The following is a 27538-nucleotide window of genomic DNA, read 5'->3' on the forward strand; positions in this document are numbered from 1 at the left end:
TGGGAGGAAAATGTGGACTCTCTTCATTTGGCTACTTTTACTGAGCTGGACAGCAGTCTGCCTGCCCCAATCAATCTGCTGTCACTTTTTTGCAGACCACAAAAGTCTTGCCTTGACACAGCAGAGCTTTTGAGGAGAGACAGTTGCAGCCCTTATTTTGTTGAGAAGGGGGGGGTATACTGAATAACTCTCTCTTTCTACTGGAAGCAGATCTCTTGAAAAAGCAAACTGTTTGAATCCACTCTGTGTGTGTGTGTGTGTCATTCAGGGATAGGGCGTTTGATCCAGGGAAGTTAAACCATTTCCACTGTTTTAGACTGTATGCTCTTTGGGGTAGAATTCCTTATCTGAATTGTGTACAGAGCAATGTACACTGATGGCACTATATAAAGATATGTTAAAAATAAATGGCCAGAGGAGATGCTCACACAACAATCCAAATGCACTAGGTAAAGGTAAAGGGACCCCTGACCATTAGGTCTAGTCGTGACCAACTCTGGGTTTGCGGCGCTCATCTCGCTTTATTGGCCGAGGGAGCCGGCATACAGCTTCCAGGTCATGTGGCCAGCATGACTAAGCCGCTTCTGGCAAACCAGAGCAGCGCACGGAAACGCCATTTATCTTCCCGCTGGAGCAGTACCTATTTATCTACTTGTATTTTGACGTGCTTTTGAACTGCTAGGTTGGCAGCAGCAGGGACCGAGCAACGGGAGCTCACCCCATCGTGGGGATTCGAACTGCCAACCTTCTGATCGGCAAGTCCTAGGCTCTGTGGTTTAACCCACAGCACCACCCGCGTCCCTTCTAAATGCACTACACAGGCTTAAAAAGGTTGGCAACTTCCTGTCTAGCATTGGCTGTCTTCAAACCGAACAGCCAAGAGAAATAGATGCTGTTCGTTGCTTATCCTCAGCATTTTCTTATGATTTCAGAGTTAAACGGGCAGCACCTGACTCATGAACAGCTTTTTTGGCTGTGGTTCCCTCCCTCTGGAACCTTTTGCAACTAGAATTCCTTTCGCACAGCTTTCATCAGCAGCTCAGTGCACTTTTATTCTCTAAAACCTTTAATGGTAAGTGTTGATTTACTCTTTGGGAATTTCTGAAACTTTTCTTTTTTTCTTTTTTTTTGCTGACAACTGTCGTTTTAATTTGCTGTTAAGTGGTTCTAGCAGTCTGCTATTATAATGGAATTTTATGTTATTTTAAAATATTTCTGTGTGCATTGATTTGAATGCTCAGGCTGGAAAACTGCATCAGTAAATGCACAAGCATACAAACATGTTTCACTCTTGCTTCTACCCAGCCTCCTGCCGATCCCTTTTCTGAACCTTCAGTCAGTCTGACATCAATACCAGGGAAGATTCTGGAGCAGATCATTAAGCAAACAGTCTGTGAGCACCTAGAAAGGAATACTGTGATCACCAATAATCAGCATGGATTTCTGAAAAATAAGTCATGTCAGACTAACCTGATCTCGTTTTTTGACAGAATTACAACCCTGGTAGATGAAGGGAATGCAGTGGATGTAGCCTACCTTGATTTCAGCAAGGCATTTGACAAGGTGCCCCATGATATTCTTGTAAAGAAGCTGGTAAAATGCGGTCTTGACTATGCTACCACTCAGTGGATTTGTAACTGGCTGACTGACCGAACCCAAAGGGTGCTCATCAATGGTTCCTCTTCATCCTGGAGAAGAGTGACTAGTGGGGTACCACAGGGTTCTGTCTTGGGCCCGGTCTTATTCAACATCTTTATCAACGACTTGGATGATGGACTCAAGGGCATCCTGATCAAATTTGCAGATGACACCAAACTGGGAGGGGTGGCTAACACCCCAGAGGACAGGATCACACTTCAAAACGACCTTGAAGTGTGACGCAGCAGCTAAAAAAGCCAGTGTGACGCGGCAGCTAAAAAAGCCAATGCAATTCTGGGCTGCATCAATAGGAGTACAGCATCTAGATCAAGGGAAGTAATAGTGTCACTGTATTCTGCTCTGGTCTGACCTCACCTGGAGTACTGTGTCCAGTTCTGGGCACCACAGTTCAAGAAGGACACTGACAAACTGGAACGTGTACAGGGGAGGGCAACCAAAATGGTCAAAGGCCTGGAAACGATGCCTTATGAGGAACGGCTAAGGGAGCTGGGCATGTTTAGCCTGGAGAAGAGGAGGTTAAGGGGTGGTATAATAGCCATGTTCAAATATATAAAAGGATGTCACATAGAGGAGGGAGAAAGGTTGTTTTCTGCTGCTCCAGAGAAGCAGACACGGAGCAATAGATCCAAACTACAAGAAAGAAGATTCCACCTAAACATTAGGAAGAACTTCCTGACAGTAAGAGCTGTTCGACAGTGGAATTTGCTGCCAAGGAGTGTGGTGGAGTCTCCTTCTTTGGAGGTCTTTAAGCAGAGGCTTGACAACCATATGTCAGGAGTGCTCTGATGGTGTTTCCTGCTTGGCAGGGGGTTGGACTCGATGGCCCTTGTGGTCTCTTCCAACTCTATGATTCTATGATTCTTCCCTCCAAAGTCTTCAAGGAAATATTCTGGATATGTCCTCTAACCCAATTCTGGGGGCATATGCATTTTTTCTCCTATTTTTATTCTGGTATCTCCCCCCATATGATCTAGACTGCTATGACAGCCTGCCCCACAGTTCTCCCAAACTTGCATGAAAAAGGCTTGCAAACCCTTATCTTGAAGCCAAGCTCAGCTTCCCTAGGCTCAGAAGGCAACATATACTAAGCTGCATATTGTTTAAGATACCCTAAAATAAAACATTTAAAAGGTAAAGGTACCCCTGCCCGTACGGGCCAGTCTTGACAGACTCTGGGGTTGTGCGCCCATCTCACTTAAGAGGCCAGGGGCCAGCGCTGTCCGGAGACACTTCCGGGTCACGTGGCCAGCGTGACATCGCTGCTCTGGCGAGCCAGAGCCGCACACGGAAACGCCGTTTACCTTCCCGCTGGTAAGCGGTCCCTATTTATCTACTTGCACCCGGAGGTGCTTTCGAACTGCTAGGTTGGCAGGCGCTGGGACCGAGCAGCGGGAGCGCACCCCGCCGCAGGGATTCGAACCGCCGACCTTTCGATCGGCAAGCCCTAGGCGCTGAGGCTTTAACCCACAGCGCCACCTGCGTCCTAATAAAACATTTAGGATTCATTAATTTCAAGAAACCTGATCTGCACCCAACCTGTGGTAAATAATATGAAACTACCCCATCTGTGAAGGGACGCAGGTGGCGCTCACAGAGCCTAGGACTTGCTGATCAAAAGGTCGGCAGTTCGAATCCCCACAACGGGGTGAGCTTCCGTTGCTCAGTCCCTGCTCCTGCCAACCTAGCAGTTCGAAAGCATGCCAGTGCAAGTAGATAAATAGGTACCGCTGCAATGGGAAGGTAAACGGCGTTTCCGTGCGCTGCTCTGGTTTGCCAGAAGCGGCTTAGTCATGCTGGCTGTACGCCGGCTCCCTCGGCCAATAAAGTGAGATGAGCGCCGCAACCCCAGAGTCGGCCACGACTGGACCTAATGGTCAGGGGTCCCTTTACTTTACCTAAATAAAACATTTAGGATTCATTAATTTCAAGAAACCTGGTCTGCACCCAACATATGGTGAATAATGTGAAACTACCCTGTCTGTGCCACAATCACTAACTCTGTTTCCTGATCCTGAAAACTCCTGCTGAACTGGACCAAGAACACACCAAGAGTGTCTGGAATAATCTCAGTTCTAGCATTACTCTTTCACAAGACATATCTCCCACAAACGGAGTTTCTCTCACTTCTCATTACTCAATACAATTGCACCCAGAGAAAAAATGTTTTTTTTAAAAAATATGGCAAATTAATGGCGGGTGGGTTGTTTTTTTGGCTGCGTAGAACAGGAAAAACAGAAGCAAAGGGTCTGACTTGCACTTGGCTACAACGTGTCATATATAAACAAAGCTCACTTCAACTTTATTTCACAGTCACTGCCAGTCAAAGGAATGAATAAGCTTTCGCTTTCAATAGCTAGCAAACATTACACACTCTTATACACTGGCTTCCCAAACAGTCATGCTGTTTTGCTAATGTTAATAGAGGCTTGCACTTAAAAGCAGGCAGCGATCTTAGGATCCCTTGCATTGTATGTGGAGACGCAGATGTCTGAAACCAAATGGCAACTTGAAGAAGAGTTTGGGGGCTGAGCATCCAAGTCCCACCCCAATACAGTGGTGCCCCGCAGGACGAATGCCTCGCAAGACGAAAAACCCGCTAGACAAAAGGGTTTTCTGTTTTTCGAGGCGCTTCGCAAGACGAATTTCTCTATGGGCTTGCTTCGCAAGACGAAAACGTCTTGCGAGTCTTGCAATTTTTTTCACTCCCCCCTTTTTCTAAGCCGCTAAGCCACTAATAGCCGCTAATAGCGCTAATCCGCTAATAGGGTTGCTTCGCAAGACGAAAAAACCACAAGACAAAGAGAGTCGCGGAACGGATTCTTTTCATCTTGCGAGGCACCACTGTATTCCTGTGTGCTCCATGCAGGATTCCTCACAGAGTTATCAGGGGTCCTAAATGTGTTTAGCTGAATACACTTTGAATCCCCCTTAAATCTTTGCTACTGAGCCCAGGAAGATCAGGAGTGAAGTGGGGAATAGCCAGCTCTCCCAGAGACACTGCAGGTGGTGCGTGCAGACTTGCGGTCCCTGTTCAGGTTGCCATTATTGATTGTTGCACATGAGTGCTAAAAGCCTTTCACAGTTATCTGCACTTAGCAAAGGAGATGCTGGAACAGTAAATCTTAACAGCAGCTTGCATATCACATGGCATTTCCAGCTAGAAGGCCTTCACTTTCATGAAATGTTTTGAATGCCTAGCAAATAGTTCCACATTCCTCAGCTGCTGGGATGCTCTGGAAGCCACAGATACGGAGCCCCAATAAAGCTTTCATAACAGAAATCTGCTAGCAATGAGTGACAATGGAGGATTAAAGTGCAGTAGCAATTGTGCCCACCTGAGAGATTCTGGAACTATGTTCCAGCCAGTGCCAGCTGAAAAAAAAGCCCTTTTCTTCAAAATAAATAAGTTTTCATTTTTGGAAGGGGGAAAAAAAGAGAGCAAATTTTTCACTTCACACAGCTGTAGCATTTAATAAGGTATGGACACTGTCTGCTGAAGGCTTATGGCATGTCTAAAGCTACTAATGTAGCTGAAAACAGTGCACAAGGAGTACTTGCAAAAACAGTGAAAGAGGCAGTGTGCCTCAGGGAAAGCTTTTCATAGAAGGGCCATGATATCTATAATTGTTCTCATTCAACAGAAAACTTTCCCTGAAGCACACTACCTCTTTCACTGTTTTGTAAGAATTCCTTGTGCACTGTTTTCGGCTATATTAATAGCTTTAGACATGCCATAAGCCTTCAGCAGACAGTGTCCATACCTTATCAAATGCTGCAGCTGTGTGAAGTGAAAAATCTGCTCTCTTTCCCCCCAAAAAAAATGAAAGCTGATATTCTCAGAGGGACACTACATTCTGCAAATTCCATTTTGCGTGGGATGGGAACACAAGAGCTGCCTTGCTGGGTAAGACCAAGGGCTCATATAGTCCAGAATTCTGTCTCCAACATAGCATAGGAAGATACTTCTGCAGGGTTGTAAGCAGGGCATTAAAGGGATGGTCATTTTCTGCTTGTCCTGGACACCTTGTGCTCAGATATGCACGGCCTCTGAACATGAGAGACTTCGCCCTTAGCTGTAATAGGCAACAGCTATGGATAGATAGATAGATAGATAGATAGATAGATAGATAGATAGATAGATAGGCCTATTCTCCTTGCCTACTGCTTGCTCTAAGCTACACTACATCAACATATCTTGTGCCAGGGAGTTCCATCATTTGTCTAACCATGTGCTATGTCGAAAAAGTATTTCTCTGTCCTGAACCTACAGGCAATCAACTTTATAAGGTGAATCCCAACTTCTAGTGCACAGGAATGCTTACAGTACACCAAATAGACCTTAGTACCTTGTGGATGTAATGCCTGCGGCCTAACAGCCATTCCATCAGGCTGCAGAAGAGGGAGGGGTGAGAAGCAGAGCTATTTCATCGGCTCTGCTGAGGAGTCACCAGCTGCCTTTGGTTCTTTTTATAATAATAATAATTTATTATTTATACCCCGCCCATCTGGCTGGGCCTCCCCAGCCACTCTGGGCGGCTTCCATAGAAACCAAAAATACACTAAAATATCACACATTAAAAACTTCCCTGGACAGGGCTGCCTTAAGATGTCTTCTGAATGTCAGGTAGTTGTTTATCGCTTTGACATCTGCTGGAAGGGCGTTCCACAGGGCGGGCGCCACTACCGAGAAGGCCCTCTGCCTGGTTCCCTGTAGCTTTGCTTCTCGCAATGAGGGAACCGCCAGAAGGCCCTCGGCGCTGGACCTCAGCGTCTGGACAGAACGATGGGGGTGGAGACGCTCCTTCAGGTATACTGGACCGAGGCCGTTTAGGGCTTTAAAGGTCAGCACCAACACTTTGAATTGTGCTCGGAAACGTACTGGGAGCCAATGTAGGTCTTTCAAGACCGGTGTTATATGGTCTCGGCGGCCGCCCCCAGTCACCAGTCTAGCTGCCGCATTCTGGATTAGTTGTAGTTTCTGAGTCACCTTCAAAGGTAGCCCCACGTAGAGCGCATTGCAGTAGTCCAAGCGGGAGATAACCAGAGCATGCACCACTCTGGCGAGACAGTCCGCAGGCAGATAGGGTCTCAGTCTGGTAAACAGCTGCCCTGGACACAGATTTGACCTGTGCCTCCATGGACAGCTATGAGTCCAAAATGACTCCCAGGCTGCGCACCTGGTCCTTCAGGGGCACAGTTACCCCATTCAGGACCAGGGAATCCACCTGCCCGCCTCCTGTCCCCCAAAAACAGTACTTCTGTCTTGTCAGGATTCAACCTCAATCTGTTAACCGCCATCCATCCTCCAACCGCCTCCAGACACTCACACAGGACCTTCACCGCCTTCACTGGTTCTGATTTAAAAGAGAGGTAGAGCTGGGTATCATCTGCATACTGATGAACACCCAGCCCAAACCTCCTGATGATCTCTCCCAGCGGCTGCATGTAAATGTTGAAAAGCATGGGGGAGAGGACAGAACCCTGAGGCACCCCACAAGTGAGAGCCCAGGGGTCTGAACACTCATCCCCCACCACCACTTTCTGAACACGGCCCAGGAGGAAGGAGCGGAACCACTGTATGACAGTGCCCCCAGCTCCCAGCCCCTCAAGACGGTCCAGAAGGATGTTATGGTCGATGGTATCAAACGCCGCTGAGAGATCCAGCAGAACTAGGAAACAGCTCTTACCTTTGTCCCTAGCCCGCCGGAGATCATCAAACAGTGCGACCACGGCAGTTTCAGTCCCATGATGAGGCCTGAATCCCGACCGGAAGGGATCCAAATGGTCCGCTTCTTCCAGACGTGCCTGGAGTTGTTCAGCAACCACTCGCTCAATCACCTTGCCCAAGAATGGAAGATTTGAGACTGGGCGATAGTTGGCCATCGTGGCCGCATCAAAGATGTTTTTTTAAGAAGCGGTTTAATAACCGCCTCTTTCAGCGGGTATGGGAAGGCTCCCTCACGGAGGGAAGCATTCACCACCCCACGAAGCCCATCGCCCAGTCCTTCCCAGCTAGCTTTTATAAGCCAGGATGGGCAAGGATCCAGGAGACAGGTGGTTGGCTTCACTCGTCCAAGCAGCCTGTCCACATCCTCGGAGGTAACAGATTGGAATTGATCCCACGCAAATTGACTAGACAGGTCTCTAGCACTCTCCCACCAAGGCCCTGCTCCCACAGTGGAGTCTACTTCTTCCCGAATCTGAGCGATTTTATCTGCAAAAAACTTTGCAAAATCATTGCAGGAGAACATGTGGCCCGTACTGGGCCCCGATGTTGAAGGTGGTTCCACTAAATTGTGAACCACCTGAAAAAGTCTCCTGCTGCTGTTTTCTGCAGATGCAATAGAGGCGGTGAAGAAATTCTTCTTTGCCGTCGCTATCGCCACTTGGTAGGCTCGACGTTGAGCTCTAACTTGTGTCCGGTCAGATTCGGAATGAGTTATCCGCCACCGGCGCTCTAGCCGTCTCAACGATTGTTTCATGGCCCTCAGATCCGTGGAAAACTACAGGGCTGTCTGGGCTCCATGCAATCGGAGAGGGCGCTTCAGAGCCAAACAGTCAATAGCCCTGGTTAACTCCACATTCCAGCGGGCCACCAGGGAATCAGCTGAAAGGCCATCAACATGGGATAAAGCATCCCCTACCACTCTCTGGAAACCATTTGGATCCATTAAGTGGCGGGGGCGGACCATCCGAATTGGTCCCACCTCCCTGCAGAGGGCATGGGTCGCGGAGAAGTCCAGTTGCACCAGGAAGTGATCTGACCATGGCACTTCTTTCGTTTCGCTTTTACTTAGTGTCAGATCACCAACATCCATAGAGGTAAACACCAGGTCCAAGGCATGTCTGCGGCTATGGGTTGGGCCAGACTTATTCAGGGACAGCCCCATGGAGGCCATGCTTTCCACAAAGTCCCGAGCGGCCCCTTGTAAGGTCATGTCGGCATGGATGTTAAAATCCCCTAGGACGACCAAACTAGGTGTCTCCAGGAGAACATCCGCCACGACCTGAAGCAGCTCGGGCAGGGAATCCTTGGTGCAGCGGGGAGGTCGGTACACCAAAAGGAATCCTATATTGCCCCTATTGCCCAACTTCCAGAACATGCACTCGGAAAACTGGGTCTTCCCAATAGGACGCCTGGTGCAAACTAATGACTTCCTAAAAATCACTGCAACCCCCCCTCCCCGCCCACATGACCTGGGTTGCTGTGCGTAAGAGAAACCTGGTGGACAAGCAGCGGCAAGGACAGGCCCATCTGCTTCATCCAACCAAGTCTCTGTTACACATGCCAGGTCAAATCCTCCATCCATGATCAAGTCATGGATGGCAGTAGTCTTATGAATCATTGACCTGGCATTGCACAGCAACACTTTCAGGTCATGTGGGTATCCCTTGCTGATTCTAGTATCCATCCGGTCAGGACCAGACCCGGAGGCAGGAATAGTCCTCAGACAACGACTAAACCTGCCCCCTCTGTAATGACATGGTCTAATCTTAGCGTAACTCCTCCTCCTACCCGTGATCACTGAGATTGGTTGTCCCAGTGCATCCCCCTCTGTGGACCATGCCCCAGCCATTTTGTGGGCTGGGGCCCACTCCCCGGCAGCCCTGACCCCTCCCCTTAAGAACAAAATAACACCTTAAACAAACAAACAAACAAACAAAACCAATAAAACAATACAAACAAAAAACTGTAAAAATTACAAAAGCTACAAAATCAAAAAAAAATCCCCAAACCCAACCAAACATCCACCCCACCCCCAACCCCCACATACAAAAAATTCAAAAGAAATTTTTAAAAACATTTTAAAAACACTCTGTGTCCCTCCCTCCAGCAGTAACAGCAACTGCCCTGGTGAGGCCTGTCAGGCCCCGCCCTGGGCCAGGTGGTAAGTGGCCAGAGCAGGGCCCTCAGGCACTCACACTCACTCATCTATCACCTAGCAATAATTGTTCCATCAGACTACCTGAACTGTTTCCATCTAAATTAGTCATCCTTAGAACTTCAGAACTAGTGACTCAGTTTGCTTTTTCCTCCCTCTGAACCCCTTGTTCTTTTAGTGTCATGCCTTTTAAATCGTAACTCCAAGGCCAGGGATGATCTTGTTTTCTTTTTATTGATCTGCAAGCTTTTCAGCTGACAAGCAAGGTAAAAAAATACATGCTAACTAAATAAAAAACCTATTACTTTCATCACCATAAATCTGCATTGTTGTCCGAGCCCTACTCCATATAATGCTTGCTGTGTCACTGCCTATAACATGGCAGCCTCCACAAAACATAAAACATCTAATCAGTAAGGGGATGAGAACTGGATTCAATGCTACAAGGCAAAAAGCAGCAGAAATGCAAAAAGCTAAAGAAACAATAACAATCCGATCAGGTCTTATAGCAATGAAATAGAAGTGAGCTTTCCTGCAATACCTAGAAAAGATGGAACAGATATTCATAAAGTACCATATAATAGGAATTAACTTCCAGTGTTGGCAACTAATGTGGTACAATTGATAGTTTGAGGAATTTGGAAGTGCCTGATCCAGAGACAGCTGAGCAGGGTGGAAAGGCTGGGTAGAGTAAAGGGTTAACATGTGTGATTCTGTCTCTCTCTGTTGATTCTTTGTGGTTCTGGAATGTAACCCTGACAGTGTTCCAGAGGAGTAATGGGGCCTTTGGCTCTAAAAGGGTTCTCCATGCCTGGGCATACAACATTATAATATTAGAACACATTTATGATGACTCATGCATGACAGGTACACCATGTAGTCAGCCTCAAGGGCTTCCTCCAGACAATTGCACTAAGCAACACCACTGATGTATTACATTCATGGATCACTCTGTCCTCCATCCTTTTGGAGCTGAATATATTCCTCTCCAACTTGCAAAACACAGATTTAGTAAAGCCCCACACTCTGGCCAGACGGTGCCTGTCAAACATGTCAAGCTCATCACTCTGATTCGCCTCCTCTTCCTTTGGAATAACTGTTACAACATGCCCTTTCCTATGCTTATGTGCTTTGGAGCATATTTCAAGTTTCCACAACAAGATGACGCTGTGACTTTCCACAATGCTGGATTGCCGTTTGTGTATCCTTCCACCCACTTTTAGATCTCTAGACTGCTTCCCTATTGAAACAAAGCGGTGTGCAACACAAACATTTGAGCTCGACAGGTTTCCCTTCCATGCAAATAGCTCCAGGTTAAATCCCTGGCATCTCCAAGGAATATCCCCTGTCTGAAACCTTGTGGAAAGCCACTGCCAGCCAGTGTAGACAATGCTAAACTTGAAGGGCCAATGGACTGATTCAGCATAAGACAGCCTCCTGTGTTCCTTCTCCATTTCAACAAAATGAGAATAACTACAGTCGACGCTACAGGATTGTTATGCAGGAGTAACGTAGGAGCTGCATACCAGTTTGTCTACGAGTAGGGTTGGGCTGAACAACTTCAGAGGTGGCTACGAAATACTAGACTGATTTAATCATGTATTGTCTCTCACAGTACAGCACCAAAAATGGCATCTTTTTCAGGGCTTGAGGATATCAAGCTAAAGTTGGGGGCAGGGAGATCAACCATACATCGCCTTTTATCCGAGATACTTGCCTAGCTAAGACACTTGGTGCTGTGGAAAACAAAATAGCTTTAGGTGATACTGTGTTGAACTGTCAACACAAGGTCTTCCCCACAGAGAACATCCAGGAGTTAGTATAGACAACCGGATGTTCCTGAATGGTTCCTTAATCAGGCAGTGTACGGCCTCAGAAAAAGGTCAGAGCGAGCCTTCTGTTGACTGAGCACTTAAGTGTACATCCCAGAAAGGTATTTTCCTAATGCATATCACCACCTCTTCTGTGTAGGTAGTAGCCTAGCCCAAAGTAGAATAACAAACAAATTTTCCTCCAGGGTTAGAATGGAGAGCAGTGTGATTTCCAAAGTTTTAGTAGACTAAAAGATCTCACAGAATAAAATAAAATATAAACACATTTTGACAAAAGAGTTGTTAAAAGGCTGGCAACAAACTTCCGAGCCACAAGCCGGAAACTGATAAAAAATAGGTTGCTGCTTTGCGAATGTTGTTCATGCTGCCATGTCTTCAACCTTTCAGGATCAAGATGCACGAAGTTAGCTGAAGCAGATACTTAACTAGATTACAAGCAGACCGCGATGGTAAGGTTTCAAGTTACATAAAGGCCCTTTCAGGACAGAAGTGCTGTATTAAATATATGTATGTTCCCTTTGGAAATAACACAAACGCAAATAAGACATGTTTGCAACTTCAGAACTATTGGGAATGCACAAGGTCCCTGGAGGGGGCAGAACATATTGTAAGGTTGGGGTCAGTTTGGTCATTCAAGGTAGCAGGATTACATGGATTTAATAGGCTGCATTTGGGCTGCCAGGTTTGAACTACTGAAACATTGTTTGCTGTATGCTCAAGATGCATTTTGTCATATATTGTCAGTTTGGCTTGCAGTCAGATTTTATGATTTCTCTCCTGTTGTACTCACTTCAACAAAATCTAACATTAAGAGAGCTCATAAAGTGTGTGTATGTACATGCATATGCCAATAAATATGTGCCCACACTTGCATTCAGACTGTCACAGGAGAGGCCCACAGGATTGCATTTGCACATACATTTAACCTGCCCCATATGTGGGGGTTATGCTCTCAGGGTGCTGCATATATGCAAAAATGTGTATACTCAAACCACCCCCTGGAGGACACAAAACTGTCTCCACATGAGCAGTCCTACCTTTCGGAGCTGGCACGTTGAATGGGTTTTACCAGCAGCAGCCCAAGCAAGGCAGAGAGCTTATTAAAAGCTCTTTCCAGGCTGGGAAAACCCTGAACAAAGATAACTTTTAAGCTCTTCACTTTCCATACATTCGATTTCTGTGATTTCAACTGGCTAGCTGTGAACCATGTACAACTGAAATAACACATGTTAAACGGGCTTAAGTGCAAATTACCTGTATTCAGATACTCACTCCCTTATACATTTTCAATGGGCAGGAACAAGGTCAAGATGCCCATGAATTCTTTATTTCATGAATGAGTCCTGCTGCTCTTTTGACTAACCAGGAAGCTGAAGAAGATGCTAGATGAGGTGGGTTAATCTAGTGAAACCTTGTTCTTGAACGAAGGAACCCTGCAAACCAGCTTACTTCCTAGTGTTAACTTGCCGCTTCCCAGTGTCTCCTTACCAACAATCTCTCTGCCCATCCCATGCACCATAAGGGGGGGGGGGTCCCACTCTCTAAGGACAAAATAGTCAAGGTACTACACTAATAGGGACACGGGTGGCGCTGTGGTCTAAACCACTGAGCCTCTTGGGCTTGCCGATCAGAAGGTTGGTGGTTCGAATCCCTGTGACAGTGTGAGCCCCGTTGCTCTGTCCCAGCTCCTGCCAACCTAGCAGTTTGAAAGCACGCCAAAAAGTGCAAGTAACAGGTACCGCTCCAGCGGGAAGGTAAATGGTGTTTCCATGCGCTGCTCTGGTTTTGGTGTTCTGTTGCACCAGAAGTGGCTTAGTCGTGCTGGCCACATGACCGGAAAAACTGTCTGCGGACAAACGCCAGCTCCCTCAGCCTGTAAAACGAGATGAGCGCCGCAACCCCAGAGTCGTCTGCGACTGGACTTAACTGTCAGGGGTCCTTTACCTTTACCATTTTACTAGACTAATCTTCCTTATGTCCTTGCCTTGCCCAGAATATAAGGGTGAGAAATCCTACCTTCTGACACTGATAAAAAGATAGCCTTCTTCTTGCTGTTGTTCAAGTACTGGCAATTAGTCCTTGTTGTTTATCAGAAAAATATCAGATAATCAGCCAATCTTGCACAATGTGGCTGGACCAATAATTAAAGCACGAAGAAAGGAAGAGAGTTGAATACCTTAATGCTGCTATAATCACAAATTCCCACACACAAAAGTTATTGTGCCACAATGCATTTCTGAAATTATCCCAACACTTGACAAGATCAAGGGGGTCCAGGGGAATCTTTCCTCAATATTTGGAGAAATCTCACACAGCATGTATTCATATTTTACAATAAGCACATATTAGGCAATTTACTACCCAACAACTGCAGCTAAGCTAAGAGGTAAATTACAGTAAAATTAGTTGCAACAAAAACAAGTATTGTGGCCCCTTAATAATTAACAAACATATTTTGTTATGAGCTGTCACATACTGAAGTCTGCTCTAACGAAGTGGGCTTTAGCCCATGAAATCTTGCACCACAATACAGTTGTTGGTCTTTAGCCTAGGAGGTCATAAGCCTAACAATTATTGCCATTTGCTCCTTTGCATCACACCAACACTAAACTGTCTATTTTCCATTGATATTTTGTTTATATCTATTTTATTTAAGAAACTATATCCCGCTTTTTCACCATCTAGGTCCCAACAATAAAATATACAACATGCAAAATTTAAAGCATAACTTAAACCACCAGAAGTTAAAAATCTAAAATATTTTTTAAAACAAAGAAAAACATCTAAGAAGCATTCAGGGTGCAATGGCCTCTTGAAATAAAAATCTTGGCTGGCTATCTGAAACTCAGCAGAGACGGTCCCTGTCTAACTTCTTGTAGGAGGGAGTTCCACAACACTGAAGGCCCAATTGCTCATTTATACGATTCGTGCTTCTGATCCATGGGAAACCACTAACACTGCTCTCCCCAACGATCTCAGCGATTGACTTGGGGTGTGAAGGGTGATGTAATTCTTAAGGTATCCTGCGTCTAAGTTATTCTACACTAGTAGAAGAATCTTGAACCTGGCTCAGTAGTGGATGGGAAAGTAGTATGGGCCTTTTAACATTGGTATCATGTATGCCTGTCACTAGTCTAGCCGCAGCATTCTGCACTACTTGAAGCTTCTGGACCAACAGACACTACCAAAGGCAGCACCATATGGAGCACACTGCAATAGTCCAGTCTTGAGGTTACCAATGCATGAACTACAGTAGTCAGGTTATCCCTGTTCAGGAATGGCCATAGGTAATGTACCTGTCAGTGCTGATAAAAGGCACTCCTAGACACAGGGGCCACCTGAGCCTCAATTGACAATGATCAAGAAACTTGATGAAGACCATTCCTGGAGGACCCACCCTGCACTGACATACAGCAGCTGGCCTTGACCCTAGAATTCTGGGTACAGTGGGTAGATTTAAAAATCACAATGTTGACATGAATGATTTTTGGACTAGGTTTTTGGTCCATGTTGAGCTTTAATTTTTTTATGCTGGTGGATGGGATTTTTTTTTGTTTATTGCTAAGGTGTTGCCAATGTTTTCCATCACTGTTATGGGAAGTGGGTGGTTTTAGTTTTTTCCTTTTTTCCAAAATGTTGTATAGAATATGAATGTGTTGTATGATTCCCCCACCTTTTCTATGATTTAATGTATTTATGTATTTTTAAAAATGTAATTCACTTGGGGACTGTTTGGGTGACAAGCAACTAATAAGTTTAAATAATAACAACAACAACAATAATAATAATGATTTATGAACAACCTGCTCATCTTATGCATGTCTATAAAAATGGACACGAGTATGATTTAATATAGTTAAATGATAGGTTTGCTAAAATATTCTAATAGAATCATTATAATCAACAGACTACCATACATTTGCTAAGCTTGTGGATGTTGCCCTTGAACACATTTGAAGATGAAGACATTAGTTCAGTTAGGTAAATGTGTCAAAAACATTATTTTCTCCCTTTCAGATACTTCTTGAAGTCTGTATGGAACTTCTCTTATAGTCAAACAATTTTCAGGTTATGAGTGGCTATGACTTCTGTGCAAACAGCTAAGTCAGACAGAGGGAGCATGGTACTTGTTTTGTCTTTTACTTGAGAATAAAAGCATGAAGCATTCCTGATTAATAACAGCTGAAGGGGTCTTAGCAATGAAACAGAAGAGTCTGGCAAGCTAGCAAGTTTGGCTTTTTAGGAAGATGACAAATAATGATTTTTTCCTAATCATCTGGGACAAGTGTTAACAGCTGAGGCTCTCTCAGCTCTAACAAATGCCCTGAACTATTTTTCCCACTGCGAGATGACTTTCTGCCCTCATCTTAGGTTGAAAATCCATATGGAATTCCATTATGGGCAGCTGGACACTTGGACTCAGAGGCCCACAAGAATCTGAAAACCATCAGGACGGGTGCAAAAAAATGCATGCCCACCAACACCCCGTTTCCAGTCAACAACTACAGTCACTGTTGTGGGATTCATATGAAACTAATTTGATCATACTGAGGTACGTGTCCTGTGTGTGCTGGGGAGATTTAAATGGAAGGTGTGTATGTCTTTTTAAATGAAAATCCTATTTTTGAAAATTCAAACAATAGGGTTTTTTTATTTCAGAATTAATTAATTATAGTTGTCTCTCCTATATAAACAAACATGTTAAAGTATCTTAAAATATCTTAAAACCTAATTATGGCCATCTATCAAACAGAGTTCATGAAAGGTTTGTTTCACTGGGTGAAACTATTTCAGTTATAATGCTAAGCATTATAAATGACACAAGGGAAGCATGTATTGAATTTATTATTGCTGATTTCCTCCTGGACCCAGAGTCTAGCAAGCCGTCACTGGTACTAGGATCCAAAAGATGCCATCTTGTATACTGCCAGGATCATCCACAGAGCCCATATGGGTGATCATGTACTCCTAATTAAACCCTTCAACTTCCTGAGTTCTGCAATATGTTCACTTCTCATGTTATGAATATTTATGAGCCTACTAACCAAATGCCATGGACATTTCTCTCAAGCACATTAATAAACACTATTTTGCTCAATAGATAATAGCCCTTGTGGTCTCAATAATTCAAAGTGAAATTCTGTGTAATATTTTTTCAGAAGTTCCACTTTCTTCAGTGGGGCTTCCTTCCAAATAAATATACTCTTACTTAGCCATCAAGTAAGAGATGTTGTTTAATATTCTTGAATGTGTAAAGAGAGTGCCAAAGAGAAATGTATCTCTTGACTCAGCTATGCATAAAGGCTCTATTTAATTAAAAGCTAATACATTTAAATTATTATAGTAACCAGTTTGTAAGCATTGTTGTGCAAATTTACAGGAATTTCAAAATAAGAAACTGCATTTAAATCAATCATTTTAATTTGTTCTTTTTCCTTAACAATTCAAACAATTTAAATCACCTTTGTTTAAATCAAACCACTCTGAGTGTATGGTGGTCTCTGTCATACCGCAAGAAGCCCTGGTGCCCATTGCCCTCTGGCACCCCTGCATTTACCCTCAAGGTGAGGTGTTACCACCCTGTTCTGGTTCCTTTCCCCCACCAAACTCGGTTTCCATTTTCCAGATTTCCCGCACAACATAATGATGAACACACCTAATGGAAACATCAGTTGTGTGACTCCTTAGCGTGAAGATACGGGTTATCTCATTTCACTCTTAGCAGAATGAAACTTGATGGAATGAGCCAAACACATGAAATATTAAAGCGATCATAAGCACCAGAACAGAAACAGATCGAAAAGTGAGTGAACAACTTATTCCTCTTTAAGAGGATTCCCTTCCAAAACGGGCAGAGGAGACACCCATCACCTGCAGAGGCAAGCTATTGAGAAACCTGCTGATAAGCTCTCTTATTGTCTGACACTTGCTTTGCTCAGAACTTACCACTCTTGGTTTATCCAGGGTTTGCAGGAAGGCTGGGCTCTGGTCCAAGGATCTCTCGGGATCGCTGGAGATGTCTTCCTCAGACTCTTCCCAGGATGAGGAAAAGCCAGTGGAAGAGGCTGAGGAGGAAGACAACTTCCTGACCGGCATGTTCTTTCGGGGGCTTCCTCCTGCCTCTTCCTCCTCCTGAGCACCCAGGTCAGTCACTATGACAGCAGGGATGCTGCTTCCTCCTCCGCAGCAACTCTCAGCTTCCATCAGGGGCTTTCCCTGCTCCTGCTGCTCTAGGGCTGCCGAGGTCCCAGGCAGAGGCTGCTGCCCCCCAGGATGCTGCTGATCTTGCAGCCCAGCTCCGTTAGCTTCAGCCATAATGTCTGGGGAAGGCTCGGGTGCCGGCGGCAGCTTCTTGGCCGAGCACTCCACAACTAGCAAGCAGCTGCTGCTGCTGCTGCTGCTGCTGCTGCTACCCTCCTCGCCGTCAGTCTTGGCAACACAAGGCGGGTCTCCTGCCGGGAGCGGCTCTCCAAGGGGCTTCTCCGTCGCGTCGGAGCCCTGCCCTCCACGAAAGCCGCTCCTCCCCTGCGCGCCTTCTAAGAAATCTGGAGCCTTGGAGAACCCGCTCACCTTGGGCGGCCCCCGGGCACGCCGCGCATCGTCTTCCAGGAGCTGCCTCCCGCTCCCCGTCACCCCTTGACATCTCCTCGCGCTCACCACGCCTCTGGAGTCCTGGCATTCAGAGGAGCCGCTTCTCTTCTCCAAGTCCTGCACCCCACCGGACCCCGGCCTCCTCTCCTCCTGCGTCCTGGAAGCCCCATTCGCCCTGTCCATCGCGCCCCGAGGATCCCCCTTCTCCCTCTCCTCGGAGACGCGCGCCGGAGGCGACTTGCTCTCCAACTCTTTGGACTCCTGCGCTCCAGTTCTCCTGCCGCGCATCTCTTCCTCTGGGCGCTGCGCTCTGAGAAGGGGCCCGTTCTCCGTCTCCATCGAGCCTTGCGCAACCGGAGAGCCCGGGTCTCTCTTCTCCGCCTCCTGCTCCGGCGTCCTCGCCGTGTTCTCTAGCCGGGGCAGGGGGCTCTCCGGCCCCTCGACGGTCGCCTCCTCCTCCTCCTGCCGCCGCCGCTGCTGCTGCTGCTTCGACCCCGCCTCCGATGCGCGCCCAAGCACTTGCGCGCCCCGAGCCGGGCTGGGCGAAGGCGACCTCCTCCTCCTGCCCGCGCCGGGACTCTTGAGGAGGAAGGCGCCCGCGGAGCTCTGCGCCTGGATGTGCGCCTCGAAGAGCCCCACTTTCTGAGTCACTTGCACGTTCTGCCGCTGCAGGAGCCGCGCCGTCCTGCGCGCCTCTTCCAAGCCGGGCGAAGGCGAGCGGCCAGGGGGGCTGGCCCAGCTGGGGCTGCTAAGCCGGCGGCGGGGCCCGCGGGGCGCAGCCTCCTCCTCGCCCCCAGCCTGCAGCAGCAGCGGCTCCGCCGGCGGGAACAGAAAAGCTGGGGTGGCGGCTGGAGCGCTGGAGCGCCCCGGCAGCGGGCAGTAGCTGCTGTGCCTCTCGGTTCCCGGGACCAGAGCAGGCAGCACCTGCCTGCGCGTCACGGGCGGCGTCTTGCTCCTGCCGCCTCCGCAGCCGCCCTTCTCCTCGCCTTCCTCGCCGCTCTTCATGACCACTAGGCTGTTGAGCGTATAGCAGGACACGGCCATAGTAAAGGGTCCGCTTCTTCCCCCTCCTCCTCCGCCACCTTCTCCTCCTCCCAGGTCAGCCTCTGCCGAGCAGCCCACGTCCTCTCAGGGCCGGCGGTGGCGGCGGCAGTAGTAGTGGCGGCTGCAGCATCGCCCAGGGAGCAGCCGAAGAAGCGCAGAGGCGGTGTGCTGGCCCCGGCCCGCCGCTCCATAAACAACTGAGGAGAGAGAGGGAGAGAGAAGAGGGACAGTGAGCGCGGGAAAACCGAGGCGTCTTTAGCCGCGCGCCCTGATTGGCCGCGACGTGCGCGGCTCGGCCAATGGCGGCGAAGCTCGCGGATCATGGGCCGGGCTGGCGGCCGTGAGGGAGTAGCTGCGGTTCAGGCTCTCCTCTTAAAACTATGGAGAGCGTTTAAATGCCCGCACGGCAAACCAGGACTAAATTTAATGTGCCTTTCCACAGACAGCGGAGACATCAAACGGAACCTTATTTCAAATCCGACTGGGGGGAAAAACCAAAAACCCTCAACGGCGAACAACCGACCCATTATTTCCCACCCACCGCCTCAGTGTTTAATGCACTGTATTTAATGTAAGGCGGAGAGGGGAAACCCATGAACATACCGTACTGTGGTCAAATCCAGCATTTCATCCATTAAACCCAATATTAAACCGTACCTACGGAGACCATACTAGTCCAAAATCATAGCCCCTCGGATTTCAATGCCATGGCACAGCCTCGGGGATATATAAATAATGGAATGGAATAGAATGGAATGGAAAGGAAAGGAAGCACTTATATCGGCTGGATGAGTAACTTTCCCTAAAGTAAGCAGTCACAGGCATATTGAGAGAAGTGAGATCTGCGGACACGAGTGCCTCTGGACCAGGCAGTACACAAAATAAAATCAAGATATAAAATCACAAAATACATAATAAAAAATTGAAAAAAACAACCCAATAGCCCCCCCCCCACAGAGCAGCGCATTCCTGGGAAGATGCTATTGGAAGAGATCAAAAAGATTGGGGCACACTGGGGAGCCATGGGCAAATCTCCTTATTAGCCCCCAGATCTTAACTCTGACATTAAAGTTTGGGCAAATAAAAGTCTTAGACTTGGAGGCAAAAGTTGTGGGGGAATGTGTAATGGGCAGCCCTAGATGTAGGACTGAGAGACTGTGGTGGGGATGCCAAGAGACTCACAAATCTAATGGGCCTAATCATGGGCGTAGTCAGGATTTATGTTAGGAGGGCAGGATTTATAAGGGGGGGCCGAACCAAGCTACTGGTGACACAATTGGTCAGTTAGTTAAGCATTTTTTATTATTTACTTGATTGGGGGCAGCTGCCCATGGCCATGGGGCTAATCGTGTGAAGGCCTACTTGAAGTGGAAAATTGAGCTGTAAAGACAAAACACATGACAAGACTGAGGAAAATAGAGCTACTGACATGTCTCTTTGGATGCGAGCTATCCTACTTCACACCATTCCTTTATTTTATACCGTACTACCTTATGCTGTACCTGTGCACACTGTCAGTTGCTATATACCTTGGCATATGCTTTGAATTTGTGGGCAACTTGCTGAAACCTAGGCAGAGTTACTTCATGTATAACTGACCTACCCAAGGTTGCAGTCCTAGGAACTTTTGTGAGAATAAGCACCAACTGAATTTACTAGGATTTATTTATGACTAAATATGCATAGGGTCACACAATAAACAGTTACTTCCTCCTATACCAGAGTTGGTACGGGTGCATATATTATTATGTATGGGTGTACTGTTGTGTTTGTAACTTATAATGCCACTAAATCTTTGGGCATAGAAACACTTACAGTTTTAAGTCTTATACGCATCTGTGTGGTTTGCTCTAGTCCCGATTCAGCAATGATAAGTTGTGTGATGCAGACCTTTATTGTGTGCATTTAATGCCTTTTACATTGTGACTACCTCTGTGAATTCAGCTGCCCATTTATTTATTTTACAAAATTTGTATGCTGCTTAACTGTAAAGAAAACTTCTAAGAGGCAATTTTATGTGCCTGGCTGCATGAATAAGCATTTGGTTTTTGCATCAGTCTACTTACAAGATGGGACGCGGGTGGCACTGTGTGTTAAACCACAGAGCCTAGGACTTGCTGATCAGAAGGTCAGCGGTTCGAATCCCGGCGACGGGGTGAGCTCCCATTGCTCGGTCCCTGCTCCTGCCAACCTAGCAGTTCGAAAGCACGTCAAAGTGCAAGTAGATAAATAGGTACCGCTCCAGCGGGAAGGTAAACGGCGTTTCCATGCGCTGCTCTGGTTCGCCAGAAGCAGCTTAGTCATGCTGGTCACATGACCCGGAAGCTGTATGCCGGCTCCCTTGGCCAATAAAGCAAGATGAGCACCGCAACCCCAGAGTCGGTCACGACTGGACCTAAAGGTCAGGGGTCCCTTTACCTTTACCTTTACTTACAAGATCTCATAAGACACAAATTTTAGATGAGCAGTTACCAAACCATGCTACTATGTACCACTGCACCTAAGCACATTTGTAGTTGCTACATAGCTTTGCTCAGTAGTTTACTATTCTGAATTTGTGAGATGCTGGACAGCATGCTGAAACCTGAGTGAAGTTACTTCATGGAGGGAATCTAGTCTTACACACTTTTCTGAGAATAAACCCCACTGAATTTCATGGGAATCACTCCTTAGTAAATATGCATAGGGTTTGGCTGCAAATGCAGTTACCAGAATCCCATACCAGTGCCACTTGGCCAAATGCCTCTATCCCTACATTAGAGGAAAAGATGTGACTATTGTTATTGATGCCTATATATTTCAATAAGTACATGCAATTGAAGTATTCTAGGGCAGTGTTGCTGTGTGCACCAATTTTTGTGATGCCTGTTCAAGATAATCTAAAACAGAATAGTTATTCCTTGATGCACTTCCTTTTGTATTTAAAAACAAAGTGGCTAAAGAATCATTAAGATGGTGGAATTTCTCTCATCTTTCAGTGCACACCTTTGAAGATTATTATGATGCTAGTGGTTATCAGTAAAAAGAACATCTTATCCCTGTGTGGTGTTACACTATAGGCTTCTGGTCCCTGAACATATATGTCCCACCCTGTAAATAGTTAAGAGTTAATGTTATCAACAGTGAGCCTTGTATCACCTTAAAGATCAACACATTTATTGTGGCACAACCTTTAGTGGTTCAAGTGCCCTGCATCAAATGCACGAAAGTGTTAGCTTTGGTGGGCACTGTACATTTCCACCCTCTGAAGGCACAACCTAGAGAGAACTATGAACTAGACTGGCCATGGTTTTAAAAAGCAGCCATGGGCAAATATAATCTGAATTATGGTGATAGAAGAGTATTTAATCCTATCCCTTTGCATTGTTTTCCCAGTTCTTCACCAATACCTGTATGCTTTGCCACATGGTGCTAATAACAGCTGGAGAAGCAATTTTAATCAGGAAAATTGCACAGGCGAAAGGGCTCACATCCTCTCCCTCATCACTGAGGTCCAGATCGGAATTCCTTTCCCCCACCCCACAGCTATTAATAACATTTTTTTAAAAAATGTAGGAGTTCCTATTCATAGATCTCCTTTGCCTTGTCTAGTTTAGTCCCAAGAGCAACACTTTACGTAACTGATTAAGTGGACTCTTCCCCAAAACCCACAATAAATTTGTTCATTTCAAGTGCCACAAAACTCTGGAAATTGCAACAATTTTATGATTGTTATTAATTAATTAATTAATTAATTGAATTTCTACACTGCCCTTCATTCAAGGATCACAGGGCGGATTAAAATATAAAACACAGAAATACACACCATAATAACAAACAAAAACAATACCTCCCTCCCCAGTTTAAAAGGCCATAGATTGTTCAATTAACCAAAGGCCTAGGAGAAGATGAAAGTTTTTGCCTGGCACTTAAATATATGTAACGCAGGCACCAGGAAGGCCTATTGAGGAGAGCATACCACAAGTGGTAAGCCACCACAGAAAAGGCTATTCTTGTGTGGCCACCCTCCAGACCTGTCACAGAGGAAGCACACAAAGAAGGGCCTCATATGATGATAGCAGGGTCCGGATCAGTTCATATGTGAAGAGGTGGCTCTAAACATATCGAAGTCCTGAGCTATTTAAGGATTTGTAGGTCAAAGCCAGCACTTTGAATTGGACCTGGAAACTAATAGTCAGCCAGTGCAACTGGACCACTTTTGGTGTTATATGCTTAAACCAGAGATTTTCAACTTTTTTGAGTCCACGGCTCCTTTGACCAACTATGTTCTTTCTGCGGCACCCTTGTGGAGCTCAGGAGCCAGATTATGTCACCCTTTGTTTGCAGAGCTGGCGGCCTCTCACCCTTTATTGAATACCCTCCCTTGTGGAGTGCTCACTTAACCTCCTTTCCTTGGGAGTCCTCCAGGCACTCGCTGCTGCTGCCCTTGGTCTCTGAGCTGCCCCACCCCAAAGAGAGATGCCTCCTCACACTGCCACACAGGGGCCTAGGACTTGTCTGTCCATTCCCAACAGCAAGGGCTGGCGGACTGGCTGGCTGGGCTGCTTGCTTGCTTACTCTGAGGCCGTCTCAGCTCCCAGCAACCAGCACTCCCTGACGAGCCCCAGAGGCACCAATTTGCCTGTGGCGCTTGTAGGCAGGGCTGCTGCAACCAACAGCTGTACAAGTCTTTGGGAGGCAGAGATGCAAGAAGACATCAAGGAAGGGAGGAAGGAAAGAAAGAGGGACAGAGGCCAGTGTTGCCTGCGGCATCCCTGAACGTCATTCAAGGCACTGCTGGATTCCACAGCACCCTGGTTGAAAACCGCTAGCTTAAACCATCTTGTCCCAGTGAGCAACCTGGATGCTGAATTTTAAGTTTTCACACTATTTTTTAACACTCCGTAGCTGCAAATCATAATGACGTAAGAAGGGCCCTGAAGGATCAGTCAAATGCCCACTTAGTCCAGCATTCTGTTCTCATCATGGCCAGCCAGATGCCAAAGGAAATCTCACAAGCTGGACCTTTCTGCCAGAGCACTCCCCCCACTTGTGATTCCTTGCATTCTAACTCAACCCTCGCAAGGAAGGCAAAGCCCATGTTGTTGCTACAAGATTTCTAAGGTTAAAAGTGGCTTGTTCAAGTCCCCCAAATATCACAACTAAACTAGATATGGACTCCTAAAGCTGAGCGCCATGTTTAGTATTAGCAGAACTGCTTTTGTGAGCACAATTTATTGCTTTACTAAACCCACTGTGCATAGCTACACATATTAGCATGAGTTTGTTCTTAGGATTGTGTAACCCTCTGGACCAAGGCTATGCTTATGTTGCCTGTTTTTTTCTTGACATTGCTATGCACATATGCTACCTCTCCCCCTCCCCTTGTTGCCTATGGCTTCTCAGAACACCGCAAATGACATGCCTTGTGGCTCTGCTTTTATACATAATGTATGCATATTTGCAATTCTGCTTTTAAGCACTTTTCTTGCAATTCCACATTTCCGAGCAACTCCATGTAAAATGACGCTTGTATAGCAAAACAAAACCCACAGCTGTGGACCTGAATGCACCCCTGTGGGGACTCCCTGTGCATCTCTGTGTTTACATATACCTTACTTTGCAGAATTCTTGCATACACTGTTTTTGTACAAGCAGTACTGCAAATACCTCTGGTGACTCGGTTAAGTACAAGGCACACTTTTCTCCAGTGTTGCATCTATTGGGGGGGGGGGGCAGGAGTCAACCGTGGCGTACTAGCTGGCTCTCTGTGCTACCTGAACGGCTCATTAAAATTACAGCTCCCTTTATGGAAACTCTGAGTGCGTCCAAATGCCGAAGGAGAGGAAAGGAGGCGATGTGCATTAGATATTGGGTAAACATGCTGGACGTGGCCATGTGTGTTTATGCGCAGTCTAAACCCCGTGATGGATGCCTTACCGTCACGCTACACAGGGCAAACAAATGTTGGCGATGTCTACCCAAACAAACAAACAAAGGTGAGTAATTGCAGATCAGCATCTCAACGCCCTCCACCCCCATCGCAGATTTAACTCCGTTGGCTGAACCGCCTCTCATCGTAACGGATACAATTCGCTTCTCTGGAAGTCTCCGCATAACTTTTTGGGGTTTTGTACTCCAAGCGGATCTTGCCCGAAAAAAGGCAGCTTGTCGGAGGCTCCCCCTGGCAAAGGAACCTGCAAGGACTCGGAGCCCCATTGCCAGTTGAGCAGAGCGCAGTTCGGCAACCTCTTGAGAAATAGCCATTGTGAAATGTGTGCGCCGTTGCCCGCCGCGCACTCAGCCTAAAAATCTCTTCTGCTCCTACAGGGTCTGCGAAAGGAGCGATCCCCCCTGCCGAGCTGGGGGGGTGTCGGTATGCACAGAGCGAAATAGGAGAGGTTGGCCTTACCTGTTCCGCAGAGGGACTGTTGCACCTTTAGTTCACATCTCCTAGCATCAAGGCGCGCAGGCTTCCAAACACCCCAGAAATTATTTCCAACAGTCAGATCGCAGCTTTTTTCGGCGTCCGTTCACTGCCCCTCCTCTCTCTCCCCGCAGCCGAGCTGCAAAAGAGCGAGTGAATGGTTCGGTCGGCAGAATCGAGAACTTTTGTTTTGTTGGCCGATCTGCCGCCGTGCTCAGCGCTCGACTTTTGCAACACCGCCCTTGTCATTGGCTGCTTCTTCAACGTTTGTTGAATGTGCGGGAGAGGGAGGGAGGGAGGGAGGGAGAGAGAGAGAGAGAGAGAGAGAGTAGGGAGGGGAGGGGGTCGGAAAGCAGGAAGGAAGTTGTGAGCCTGTCTGGGGTTGAACTCAGCGGAACAAGTTTCTTTTCATTTTTTTTCTCTCTCTCTGGTGCTTGGCAGGACCGATGGAGGGAAACACTTAAAAAAAAAAAGTTTCCATTGTTAACTAGCTCAGAACAAAATCTGCTCCAGCCGTTGTGGGTTAAAGATACAGCATCCGTTTTTCCACCCCTCGCTCGCTCTTACTATGTATAACTTGCTGCAGCTATTTAAAAACCTTTTCAGCTCCTTTTGGCAGAACGAGATCCCAAGCTGGGGCTGCCGCAGCTTTGCAGCCGGGGTCTCCATTCAAAGCCACCCGCCAGGCAATAATAATGCAATGTGCCCACGTAGGAGCGTGCACGCATGCAGGAACAGCAGTTGCTTTCCCCCACCAAACCCTCCCTGGAGCCCGTTTCCTTTTTCAGTCTTAATTTCGTGCCGGGAGGTGCGGCCTTGACTTTGCTCACTGAAAAGGGGAAACGGTCCTTTGGGAATGTGCTCTGGCAAGATTAACCCAAGTCTTGAGGCCTGAAGTGTATTTTTATACACAGGACCAGACCAAGCATAAGAAGAGTCCTGCTGCATCTAGTCCAGCATCCTGACTGGGAGTGGCTGCCGAGACCATATAAAACCAGTCCTGAAAGACCTACATTGGCTCCCAGTAGGTTTCCAAGCACAATTCAAAGTGTTGGTGCTGACCTTTAAAGCCCTAAATGGCCTTGGCCCAGTATACCTAAAGGAGCGTCTCCACCCCCATCGTTCTGCCCGGACACTGAAGTCCAGCTCCGAGGGCCTTCTACCAGTTCCCTCACTTCGAAAAGTGAGGTTACAGGGAACCAGGCAGAGGGCCTTCTATGTAGTGGCATCCGCCCTGTGGAACACCCTCCCATCAGATGTCAAGGAAATAAACAACTACAGTGGTACCTCAGGTTAAGTACTTAATTCGTTCCGAAGGTCCGTTCTTAATCTGAAACTGTTCTTAACCTGAAGCACCACTTTAGCTAATGGGCCTCCTGCTGCTGCGCCACCGGAGCATGATTTCTGTTCTCATCCTGAAGCAAAGTTCTTAACCTGAAGCACTATTTCTGGGTTAGCGGAGTCTGTAACCTGAAGCGTATGTAACCTGAGGTACCACTGTATCTGACTTTTAGAAGACATCTGAAACCTGCCTTGTTTAGGGAATTTTTTAATGTTTGATGTTTTATCGTGTTTTTAATATTCTGTTGGGAGCTGCTCAGAGTGGCTGGGGAAACCCAGCCAGATGGGCAGGGTATAAATAATAAATTTATTATTATTATTATTATTATTACTATTATTATTATTATTATTATTATTATTCTCACCATGGTCAGCCAGATGCCTATGGCCAGCCCAAAACCAGGACCTGAGCACAACAGCACTCCCCGCACCTGCGATTCCCAGAGACACTGGTATTCAAAAACATACTGCCTCCGAAAGTGTAGGTACAGCATAGTCATATTGAGTAGCTGCCACCGATAGTCTTATCCTCCATTAATTTGTCCTTTAGAGTCATTCAAGTTAGTGGCCATCTTGACTTCTTTACCAACTACCAACTGAGCGGCATCAAACTCCGTAGTTTAACTATGCACTGTGAGAAGCAGCCATGTGCACAGGTGTTGCCAAGGGGAGAGCCAGGGATGCAAATGTCCCATCAAGTCTAGTTGCTTCTTAAACCCCCACCCCACCCCACCCCAGCCGCCCATTGCTGGACTCCCACAGTGACATGAAGAAAATAAGGT

General features: G+C 46.8%; 1 protein-coding gene across 1 annotated transcript in view; it reads right to left on the minus strand.

Annotated features, from left to right (window-relative positions):
- ITPKB (inositol-trisphosphate 3-kinase B) overlaps nucleotides 1–25737 on the minus strand; it is an 86744-nt gene extending 61007 nt beyond the window's left edge. Inside the window, exons 1-2 of the mRNA XM_079969208.1 lie at nucleotides 25401–25737; nucleotides 17321–19206 (exon numbers count right to left, since the gene is read on the minus strand). Coding sequence (XP_079825334.1) covers nucleotides 17321–19009 — 1689 coding nt within the window. The 5' untranslated portion in view covers nucleotides 19010–19206; nucleotides 25401–25737. The remainder of the gene's footprint in view (nucleotides 1–17320; nucleotides 19207–25400) is intronic.
- Between the last annotated feature and the right edge of the window lie 1801 nt (nucleotides 25738–27538).

The sequence above is a fragment of the Podarcis cretensis genome (genome assembly GCF_951804945.1).
Source record: "Podarcis cretensis genome assembly, chromosome: 3".
Classification (NCBI taxonomy): Eukaryota; Metazoa; Chordata; class Lepidosauria; order Squamata; family Lacertidae; genus Podarcis; species Podarcis cretensis.